This window comes from Megalobrama amblycephala, linkage group LG20 (genome assembly GCF_018812025.1).
Source record: "Megalobrama amblycephala isolate DHTTF-2021 linkage group LG20, ASM1881202v1, whole genome shotgun sequence".
Taxonomy (NCBI): domain Eukaryota; kingdom Metazoa; phylum Chordata; class Actinopteri; order Cypriniformes; family Xenocyprididae; genus Megalobrama; species Megalobrama amblycephala.
The window spans coordinates 27529876-27542376 of record NC_063063.1 but is presented as its reverse complement, the minus strand read 5'-3'; the positions used below and the strand labels follow the sequence as shown (position 1 = coordinate 27542376).

Sequence of the window (12501 nt, the reverse complement as noted above, 5' to 3'; positions counted from 1 at the left end):
TTTCTATTTCACGATTTCTAAGCACAAATGGAGCCTGTTCACGTACACCTGTTTAAAGGCTTGGCTTTATTTCAGTAGAAAAATAAACAAAGGAAGTTCTACAAGTATATAAAAGCATAAAATATGTGGCTGTCAAGCAGAAGCTATGAAGATTGCGTGCTCATTTTTATGATTGCTTGCACTTAGGAAACTGGTTTCTCTGAAATCTCATTAATTCATGCATATTCAAATCTAGCATGATACACTCAAGAACCAGTGATATTTACGTGCAGTTTTTTTGTCTTTCTACTACTTCTGGGGATGCTGTTAAATATGCATTTACTGGTTTATGCAAACAAGATTTATAGATTCAAGTTTATTTATTTTTCGAGAAATGCTGGCATACATTTTCTCTTTGAATGAATTCAGTTTTTAAACTTTCCTGTGTGTATTTAAAAAGAAAATGCTGCACATTTACAATACCAGGCAAAGGTTTAGACACACTTGCCTGAATTTATGTTTCTCATTATCTTAAAGACCTTATGATCTAAAGGTTTATGCTTAAATGCTTTAAATTTGTTTTGTGGACTGAATAAATTGTGCCTACTAAAATTTTATATTTAAAAAGAGCAGATGGCATACTTCTGAACTCTTTTACACTCCTGGGCAAAAAAACAAAAAACAAAAAAAAAAGTCAAGCCCAAATTGGATAAACATTAAGCGTTTAATTGTCTTAACCACAAATTATTGGACTGGAAATGAGCTAAATTTAAGCAAATGCACTACTTAAATATTGCTGTCTCAGAAAAACATCAAAGAAAGGATGAAGTTTCTGGCAGAATATGATAAGTTGTGTGTGGAGTGATGAGATGCATGGTGATGCTCCAGAGCGGTGTCTTTGAAAATCTGGTGAGAAATCTAATAATAAATGCATCACTTCCACAGTGAAGCATGGAAGAAGAGGTGTCATTGTACTGGTATTGATGAGTTACTTCACTGTGAAAAGTCACAGGTACAGGAGAATATTGCAGCATGGTTTGCTTCCCACACTTAAAAAGTTGTCTAAAGAGGAATGATCAAATGTTGTTTTTCAACAAAACAATGCTCCTGCCCAAACTGCAAAGACGACCAAGAAGTGGCTTGAGAACAAGTCCATCAGACTCATGCTTTGGCCTGGTCAGAGTCCAGTTTTGAACACTATAGTGAATATTTGGTCTCACATTAATCTCAAATGAACTGGGAGACATTTTTCAACAACTCATTAACTGTTGGAATCCATTAACATTGAGTGGAACAACACTGACTCTTCTTCCTGTAAAAAGCTGTCTGCAAGTTGGGGAAGGCTATTCCATGCCAAGTTACTTTATCTACAGTATTTGTGCAATTCTTGTTCATTTCCTGGCCAGTGATTTGTGATTAAAATGGTCACTAAATATTTTGCCCTTTTTGGCTTGGCCTAAGGGTGTACTTGTAAAGTAGTCTGTAGAATGTCTGTTGGGGATAGGGTTGTCAAAAGTAACGACTTCAGTTCTAAGTCGGTACTGAAATTTTACACAGATACACACGGGAGCATTTGAAAGCAGGTGTCCCTAATATATCCGCTGACAGAAGGTTCCCGATAGACGCCTGCTTTCAAACGCTCCCGTATGTATCTGTGTAAGTGCTTGGTGAAGAGTGTCATTGATGTCTATTTATAACATGTTTTTGAAGCGTTGATCTTTGTAGCCAATCATAGACATAAGAATAAGAATCCACTCAATAGTGCTCAAAATGTTAGGGGGAAATGCTGGTATTTGACCACCCTAGTTGGGGAACCATCAAAATAAAGTGTTACCAAAATTCTTTATCACAGTATAGTTCCGATACTTCCATTTGTGTTATTTCATAGTTTTGATGGCTTTATTATTAATCTAAAATGCTGAAAATAAAAGAATGAGCAGGGGTCTCATTTATAAAACTGTGCGTAGGATCCCTACTAAAAGTGTACGTACGCGCAAAAGCTAGATTCTGCATACGCACAAAAAAAAATCAGATTTATAAAACCATGCGTACGCCAGAACCTGCGCACAAATCCCTTTATAAATCCCAGTCAGCGGAAGATTGTGCGTATGTGCATCTCCACCCTATCTCCTCCCCGAAATCACCATATATGGAGCTTACGACGCATAGTTTTACTATGCATGACCTCATCTGCATATCATTTCCATACATATTCCCATCCACGTGACATTCACGGTTAACACCGTCAAAGGTACAAGACATTGGAAAATATTAGATATGGACTATAAATGCAATTTGTGCCACACATTATATTGATAAAGATCATTCAATATCCTCTTTATGTTTTAGAATAAATATATCAAAATATCCATAAAAACAAAATTGTATAAAATACTTTACTTTAGAATAGAGTTGATTCATTCATTTCCACTGGCCAGATAGTATTTTAATAGTTTTAAACAATTCAAATCAAATTTATGCAGTTTTGCTGATAAGGTGAACATATCTTTTAGGAAGTTTATAGGCTATTTTTAGTGGAAACAGATCGGCCTACCTATTTATTGCAGTGTAAATACAATTGTCTGAAACGGCGCGTCACTGACAAAGTATTTTAAAAAGAAAACATGCAAATCTTACCGTTTTCCTCAAATGATATCCTTCAAATAGTAATTGTTTGAAGATCCTTCACACGACATCAACACCTCCTGCAGCTGTGGTTGTACAGTAAGATATTATTGGACCTATTCAAACTGGACAACGGACCGTTCGACCACCGAATCCAGCAGTGTCTTCCATAATATCTAAGTTAAGTGTGCATCACTGATCGTCATTCTCGAAAAAATATTTTGTCATAACATCTGCAGTTTAGTTTAAAGAGGAATTATTGTGCTTCCAGCGCTCCTCGCTGTCATTAAAACAGCGAGTCACTGGAAAAGTGATCGAAAGTAGCACATCTACTATCTCAATTCATATCACTTTTGTCTCCAGAATGTGCGTACGCACAGCTCAAAGTTTGCTTAAAGGTGCGCACATTCTCCCGTCAAGTTTGTTTTTATAGATCACAACCTTTGCGTGGGAACTGGCGTACGCACGTTTCCATCCCCGTTTTGTGCGTACGCACGCTTTATAAATGAGACCCCAAGTGTGTTCAAAATTTTTGATTGATTTGAGTTTACATGAGTTGGTAGTTTATCAGTTGTCTTACTTTTAGAGAACCTAGGTGGGTTGTCGTTGACGTCACTCAGGGTGATGTTGATGGTGGTGGTCCCTGCCAGACCACCTAACTGCCCGCCCATGTCTTTGGCCTGGATGAGAACCTGATACAGCTCCTTCACCTCCCGGTCCATGTTGGGTAGAGCTGTCCTGATCACCCCTGCGCACAGATCAAAAGAGAGAGAGACTGTGTTAATGGAAAGAAGAGACCAGAGAAAAGGACGATAAAGGGCTCGTGAGGTAGACAGAAAGTGCAGATGAAGAGGCTGTGAATACAGGCAGGTATCAGTGTGCAGAGAGAATCGGATTACAGAAAAGAGGGTAAGGTGAGGAGAAGAATAGGGTTTAGACCTGAGAATGAGGCCTGCTGAGAAAGGGATGTGAATGGTAATCTAAAATAACAGACACAACTGAGATAAGAAAATTGAGAGCGGCAAAAAAAGCAAACGGATGGTAGTCTGTACCATTGTGGAAAGCAAATTGAACTTAAAGGTGCAGTGTGTCATTTCTATGCTATTATTGATGTCCTGAAAATCGATTTTCCTCTCAGCATGACCTACCCACATTACATTTGTGTTGTTTTAGGGTTCAACTTAATGTTTGGGGGTTATAGGTTAGTCCTGCTTCACAAAGTTTGCTACACATATTTATAGGTATTTCCTGGCTGATGAGATGTTACCTATGTTTTAACACATTTGTTGTGGTGGTAAAATGTACCAACAGTTTTTTAACCGGTATAACATGGTGTGCTAAGCAATTTTCGAAGTCGTCATCTGGTTGGTTGAATTCTACGGGACGTCCGGGAGGCATGTGTGTCACGTTCTTTAACGGTCCACTTGGAAACAAATGCCGTGAAGTAGAGGTCTGCGCGGGACTGTTTTTTTCGTCCCGCTCCCGCAGTGGTTCTATTCCGCACGAACCCGCTCCCGCCTAAAATTCACTCTGTGTTCACCCGCTATCCGCATACAGTGATTTTCTTCCCGACCCGACGGGTCCCGCAAAAGATCGTTTTCAGAATCTCGCGTTTAAACTTCCCCTAAAGAAAGAGAGTGATTGAGGATAACAAATATAAAATGTTGCATATATACAAGATTTGTTGCGACCGTTTCAGAACGTCTCTCCTCCAAAATCCGATCACAAAGGTTGAATGTTCTCTGAACGTGCACTCGCGCACCTCTAATGCAAAGAACATATCTTGTCAGGTTTTTGAACGCCACCACTGCAGAAAGTTTTGTTCACTTCAAATTCAAGCACAGATGCGCGGATGTCAATGCATCTCGGGAGCGACCGGGTTATTGCCAGACCGCCCGCTCCCGCCTAATGCATAGTTACCGACCGCAATCCGCCTTTCATTCAAAATTTAATCCCGCGCAGCAAGAAATCTGATCGGGTCCCGCGTTCCCGCGGGACAGCCGCGGGAATGCAGACCTCTACCGTGACGCCAAACCCCCTTGTAGAAGAGGAAAGCCTATGTGTTTACAACTGTGACAATAGCACTTATCAGGATCAAACGCTGGATTTTCAAAAGTATGTGAAGTTTGCATTCTTGAATGAATATTTTATTAGAAGCATGCCGGTCAGTTATTGTAGTGACATTGACTTTACATTTTTATCCCTCACTAAACATGACGCGGAACAAAACGAACTGTGATTGGTTGCGTTACATGTCAGTCAAACGTCCTTACGGTACCTATCGGTACGCGAGACTACCGATGCCATAACTAAACCACTAGATACTAAAAATGCCTCTTCCTCTATTAATGGCTGAAATATTGTTGTACTTGATCATTCTCAACATTTTCTCTGACTGTTAGAATTAAAGGTGCCCTAGATTATGTTTTTAAAAGAATGTGTCTGTGAAGTTTCAGCTCAAAATATCCCATAGATTTTTTTTTTATTAATTTTTTTTAACTGCCTATTTTGGCGCATCATTATAAATGCGCCGATTTATGCTGTGGCCCCTTTAAATCCCGTGCTCTCCGCCCACAGAGCTCCCGCTTGCCTTAAACAGTGCCTTAACAAAGTTTACACAGCTAATATAACCCTCAAAATGGATCTTTACAAAGTGTTCGTCATGCATGCGGCATGCATGCGTCGGATTATGTGAGTATTGTATACTGTTATATTGTTTACATTGATTCTGAATTAGTTTGAGGCTATGCTGCGTGGCTAAAGCTAACATTACACACTGTTGGAGAGATTTATAAAGAATGAAGTTGTGTTTATGCATTATACAGACTGCAAGTGCTTAAAAATGAAAATAGCGACGGCTCTTGTCTCCATGAATACAGTAAGAAACGATGGTAACTTTAACCACATTTAACAGTACATTAGCAACATGCTAACGAAACATTTAGAAAGACAATTTACAAATATCACTAAAAATATCATGATATCATGGATCATGTCAGTTATTATTGCTCCATCTGCCATTTTTCGCTGCTGTTCTTGCTTGCTTACCTAGTTTGTTGATTCAGCTGTGCACATCCAGACGTTAATACTGACTGCTCTTGTCTAATGCCTTTCATAATGATAATGTTGGGAACATGGGCTGGCATATGCAAATATTGGGGGCGTACACCCCGACTGTTACGTAACAGTCGGTGTTATGTTGAGATTCGCCTGTTTTACGGAGGTCTTTGAGGGCACCTTTAAAGGAATATTCAGAGTTCAACACATGTGAAGCCTATTGTGACGCCATGCATATGAGTAAAATGGCTTCTTGATCAATTTGAAGAAAAAAAAAAAGTAGGGTGTGACTTGATATTGTTAATCAGCAATTGATTGGACATTCCTCATGGGAGGGGACCTTAATGTTTCTGCTTTCAAGATAATTTTTTGTGCCAATCTACATTTGAGCCACAAGATTAATCTTAACTTGTATTGAACCTGGAATATTCATTTAAACGACTTTTTTTGTTTTTCCTACTGTACCATTAAGACGTCTGTGTGACTTTTTGTTTTGATTGGCTTCTTTGCATGGACAGTTCATATATCTAAGTTCATATTGTCATTCAAACTGCAAGTTGCTGAATACTGAATTGTAAATGTGTGCGTCTGTATGTTAATGTCTTTATGTTTGTAACTTGTAACATGACGGCAATTTCTGATTTAACTATTTTTTGCAGTTTAGTTTCCATTAATGCTTTCAGTGGAATTCAGTACATAGCACATAAAACGCTGGAAAATATATATGGCTATGTGGTTCTTTGAAAAAAAAAAAAGAAAAGAAAAAAATCTTGATTTTTCATATTTCATTATTCCCCCTTCCGAACACTTTATTGCCTCTAGGAATCAGCAGTTAACAAAGGAAAAGCTCTCCTGGGTTCTTTAAAGTTCCAGCACATAGATGGTTTCTAAAGTACCACAGAACATAAAATATGTTCTCCTTGGGCATAAAATCTTTCCTGAAACCAGTGATATACACCTGCACTTTCAAGTGTTTTTCTCTAGCTAAAAGATTGAGGTCAGTCCTAAAGCTTCTGATACTTAACAGTCTTATCAAACTGACAAAGCCAATGTAGCAACACCTTCCCTCGCTTTTCTTCCATTAAGCACAACTAATGCGTTTCCCAATGCCACAAGAAGCTTTCCCAGATCAAGAGAGCACTTCATAGGATGAATTAGACATGGCGGTGAGCAGTTAAGAAGGACACGGACCTTCATACAATGCCAGTTTCAGATGAAACATAAAAGGGATGTCACATGTAATTCTCTGGGCCTGTTACAGGGAGGATCTGTTTTTTGACTTTAGTTTCGCATAGACAGATCTCTCTTTTGAAGTTTGTGTCAGTAATTAAAGGAACAGTTCACCTAAAAATGACATTTTGTTATCATTTACAGCATCATCATACATTTTTCTTGCACTGAAAGCAGAAACTCTGCCTGAGGTCTTCCTTTTGTATTTCAAAGAGGGAAGAAAGAAAATAACACTTGATTGGAACTACATGGGGGTGATTAAATGGTGGCAAACTTTCATTTTGGGTGAACTGTTCCTTTAAGGTGTGTGTTTCCTGAGTCTGTTTTCTCTCACGACTCTCAGCGTTGATTCCGTTATGCATTTTACCCCCTGCCTCTTTTTCCCGCCCTCGTCTCACTGCTTTTACTGTCGGTTTGTGTTGCCATTTTTTTTTTTTTTTTTCTTCCTTACTAGTCATTTAATTTGTTCGGCTGCAGAATGTCACTCTTTGAGCCCAAGATATTATATTTTTTTTATTCATGTATTCCCGTTTGCTATGCTTCATACTTGTACAACAAGGGCCGTAAACATACCGAAAACAAGTGGGAAATGCTCACACATGCTCTGTGCCTCAAGTTTACCTTGCAGGTTTGTGCTTTTACATATTGGATATTACAGTCTACTGGAATGCATTTGTAGACTCACTTTCATTGCAGTAAACACTCCTGAATATTGCATAACAAAATATTCACTGGCAGAATATAATAGGCAGTTTATTTGCTGCATCATTTGATGATGCTACAGTTCTTCCAGCCATATAAACAACAGAATAATCCATTTGCTTTTACCGAGCTGACTTTATTTTCTACTTGGAGGGTATTGGGGTCTGAAATGTATAGTACCTGATTGTATAAATATAGATCTTTTCAGGCCTGTTTAGCTAACAGGATGTCTGTTTCTGTTCTGCTATTCAAAATGAATTGCAGTTCATTTTGAGTTACAAATCCATTTTCTTGGCTGTCCACATTATCAAATCAAACCACCGAGCTTATTTGTCTAATAGGGTCAATGAATGTAATTATGTTGAAACCTGTGAACTGTGAAATTAATGAGCCTAGCCTGTTGTTATTACTCAAACTAAGCAGAGGAACTTGTTTGTTATAATTATAATTTCATTTTTAATGTAGCAGACAGTTTTATGTTTGTTTACTATGAGTGCTTTACCTGTTTTGGGGTCGACGGAGAAGTACGGCTGGCCATGCAGTATGCTGTAGACCACCCTGGCGCTGTTGCCGTATGTAGGGTCGTCTGCATCTGTTGCCGTCACCTTCATCACGTACGTACCTGGAAACAGACAGAGGATATTCACATGAATAGATATCGTGTGGTATGAAGTGCTATGTTCAAGGTTATAACTGTAATAGCTCACGGATCGGCCCTTGGCAGATTGAATGTAGGGTCTGACCGTGACTCGAAAACAGGCCTACAGTATAGGCACGCCATTAATATGCGTTGGTTATGATGGGCTGACATAAAACCAAGTCGATTCCTATGTACTGATTTTCCACTGCATTTCGATATGTCTGAAATAGCAGTTTTTACATTACAAAGGGAGCACTTTTAAATTGCCCAGTAAATGACAAACTATCTGTACTGTAGAATGAGCTGTTGGTCATGGGCCGCTGAATCACTGTGTTTTACTGAAATGCAGCAGTATTCTGCACTTCCACCATCTCGCAATTTAGCAGCAATTGTGTGTTGTTTCTCTGTAATGTTATAAATGATTCATTTTATTTTTCTGCAGGAACTGTTTTCTGATTATATATATCACACTCCTGCTTGTGTTATAGGAAATATATAGTTAGATAGATAGATAGATAGATAGATAGATAGATAGATAGATAGATAGATAGATAGAATATTCTAACTATCTATCTATCTATCTATCTATCTATCTATCTATCTATCTATCTATCTATCTATCTATCTATCTATCTATCTATCTATCTATCTATCTTTCTATCTATGTATCTATCTATCTATCTATCTATCTGTCATTCGTTCGTTGTATCTATCTATCGTTCTATCTATCGTTCTATCTGTCTGTCTGTCTATCGTTCTATCTGTCATTTTATCTGTCGTTCTATCTGTCATTCTATTTGTCGTTCTATCTATTGTTCTATCTGTCGTTCTATCTGTCATTCTATCTGTCTGTCGTTCTATCTGTCATTCTATTTGTCATTCTATCTATTGTTCTATCTGTCATTTTATCTGTCGTTCTGTCATTCTATTTGTCGTTCTATCTGTCGTTCTATCTGTCATTCTATCTATCTGTCGTTCTATCTGTCTGTCCTATCTGTCATTTTATTTGTCGTTCTATCTATCGTTCTATTTGTCATTCTATCTATCATTCTATCTGTCATTTTATCTGTCGTTCTATCTGTCATTCTATTTGTCGTTCTATCTATCGTTCTATATGTCGTTCTATCTGTCATTCTATCTATCTGTCATTCTATCTGTCTGTCGATCTATCTGTCATTCTATTTGTCGTTGTATCTATCGTTCTATCTGTCGTTCTATCTGTCATTCTATTTGTCGTTCTATCTATCGTTCTATCTGTCGTTCTATCTGTCATTCTATCTATCTGTCATTCTATCTATCTGTCTGTCGATCTATCTGTCATTCTATTTGTCGTTCTATCTATCATTCTATCTGTCGTTCTATCTGTCATTCTATCTGTCGTTCTATCTGTCATTCTATCTATCTGTCATTCTATCTGTCATTCTATGTGTCGTTCTATCTATCGTTCTATCTGTCATTCTATCTGTCTGTCGTTCTGTCTGTCATTCTATTTGTCATTCTATCTATTGTTCTATCTGTCATTTTATCTGTCGTTCTGTCATTCTATTTGTCGTTCTATCTGTCATTCTATCTATCTGTCATTCTATCTGTCTGTCCTATCTGTCATTCTATTTGTCGTTCTATCTATCGTTCTATCTGTCGTTCTATCTGTCATTCTATCTATCTGTCATTCTATCTATCTGTCATTCTATCTATCTGTCTGTCGATCTATCTGTCATTCTATTTGTCGTTCTATCTATCATTCTATCTGTCGTTCTATCTGTCATTCTATCTGTCATTCTATCTATCTGTCATTCTATTTGTCGTTCTATCTATCGTTCTATCTGTCGTTCTATCTGTCATTCTATCTGTCTGTCGTTCTATCTGTCATTCTATTTGTCATTCTATATACCGTTCTATCTTTAAATATTATATAAAGATATTAAATTTTTTTGTAATATCTTATCAAGATTGTTTAGAACACTTTTTGAACACTACTTTTGACCACAAAGTAGAATGAATTATCACAGTGTACTGTTTGAAATGAGATGGGGGAAAAAGCAGAAGAAGAAAAAAAAAAAGTAAGGCCTTGGAAGAGAGAGACAGAGAGGTGGGAAAAAAACCCCCAAAAAACCAAAATAAATGAAGTAATTGTACAGATTTTAAATCAAGGCCATTTCCCAATGGAAGTCCTTTTCAAGCATCTGATGCAATTACCTTTTTTTTTTTTTTTTTTTTTTTTTTTTGAGTTCTCTCAGCACACATCAATATGTTTTCGTTCTGGCCTCCACATAAAAGAGGTAAAAAACATTAAAAACCTACACAGTTCCCCTCCTTTAAGTGACCTCCAAATTATAGTCACATTCTGTCAGAGCAAAATCCTGTAACCTGAAAAAATATATATCCAATGTCAAGAAATATGGTCAAAGGCAAGGCAGAATTGCAGGAATCCTCCTCTCGTGTTTGTGCGTAACAGCAAGAAGTCTTTGTGGTGGCGGCAGCCACAATAGAAATCACACAGACATCTGCAAAATAGGCCTATTGCTTCAATGGTGGACTATGGTGCACTTATAAACCGGTCTATTCACATTTCGCTATCTGAGATCATGAGTAGCTTTGATTCCACTGGGAAGGGGAGGGTTTCATTTCATTTCGTTGCCATTCAGATCAAGGAAAAGGCAATCTCAAAGTGAATTACCCTGATCTGTCATCCTCAGGGGAAGCAACATGAAAAGGGCTTTGGTGCAGGATAGGGCATGTAGTTTATTAAGCTCGACACCAAATTGTATGTCAGACTTTTACTCTTGGTTTTTACCTCTTGCCATGCAAAGCTTTTCTTATTTCTTTTGTTTATCTGAATATATACGTGGCATTTCCATGATGAAAAACTCTTTAAACTCACAAGCAAAAAAAAAAAAAATGCTTTATTCTAAATAAAATTGTCTGCCATTTGCTTTGTGCTTATCAGATGAAAGGTGATTTACATCAGTGATATTATGTACAGTATGTTGTAACAAGTGATTTCTCTTCTGTAATTTTCAGTTTTACAGTATCAGCTTTCATAAGATGTAATTAAACTTTCTACGCACTCTATATTTCCAGTTGTTTTATCCTTACGATCATCAAGAATGATATGATATCACGTTTGAAGATATCATGTGGATTATCCAGCAGTGATACATTGCGGTAATAACTTTGATTGTATTAATCTAGACGGGCCTTTATTCCATAATTAAATTCTGTGGGTTAATTACCTGTTCACTGTGTTCTTGATTTTAAAACTCTCTGACTTGATGAATGCAGTTTACTTATGTGTATGTATGTATGTGTGTGTGCGTGTGTGTGTGTGTGTGTGTGTGTGGGGGGGGGGGGGGGTGATAAGTATTCCTCAGCGCTGCTCTCTTCGACCACAGGGAGCCACTTGAATAGACCAACTTAATTACATACTACAACAGAACACTCAACAGAAGACACTAGCATAGTACTGCCAAAAGTAAATTATACAAAAACATAGAGTAGATCAAGACAAATACATAATTGTAATATATAAGATAACCTCATGTTGTTTTTAGAGGACTTGTTTACTTGCATATCATTGTTTCACAATGCTGAAGCACAACAGACTTCTTCTCAAACACTTACAGTTCCACCAAATCTTGCTTTTCCTAAAATAGTCAGTAAATGCTTTCGTTCAGGCCCGTTTTTAAGACTCATCTCTCTTGGGGCCTGTGACTGCAAATGATCGTGAGTCCCAGAGAATTACTGCTTCTGTTTACTGCGCTGTATCATTGCAGGCAATTCCGGCAGTTCGTAAAGCAACTTTGTCGAAATTACCATACATTAAGTGCTATACAAATAATAATAATAAAGATTAAAATGAACTAAATGGAGTTGCAAAATTACTGAGGGACCATTGAAAAAAAAAAACAAGTGTTCGCAGATATTAAGCAGACAGTCTAATAATACTCTGGTAATACTCTCTAATAATATGACTGGTAGTTGACGTAGTCAAAGTCAGGTTAAAATGAGTAGAATATCTAAAGTGGACTATCGAAATAAAGTGTTATTAAACTGTTTGACGTTTAGTATAAATTAGACATTGTAAACAAATGAGAATCCATCAATATTACTTTAATTGTGCACACGTTTTTAAACTAAAAGTAATAATGGATATTGTTTAGTGAACCCTTGTCATGACAAATATACCAGAGCATAGATGAATGCTGAGACATGTGCTGCGTTATTATATTATAAATGTCATTAATGCTTTTTATTTTGCGTGTTTGCTT

The 12501-nt window shown here is 37.3% G+C and overlaps 1 protein-coding gene across 1 annotated transcript in view; it reads right to left on the bottom strand.

Annotated features, from left to right (window-relative positions):
- The window catches only part of LOC125255260 (cadherin-12), a 180239-nt gene that overhangs the window by 59532 nt on the left and 108206 nt on the right, over positions 1-12501 (bottom strand). Inside the window, exons 4-5 of the mRNA XM_048170327.1 lie at positions 8096-8215; positions 3185-3352 (exon numbers count right to left, since the gene is read on the bottom strand). Coding sequence (XP_048026284.1) covers positions 3185-3352; positions 8096-8215 — 288 coding nt within the window. The remainder of the gene's footprint in view (positions 1-3184; positions 3353-8095; positions 8216-12501) is intronic.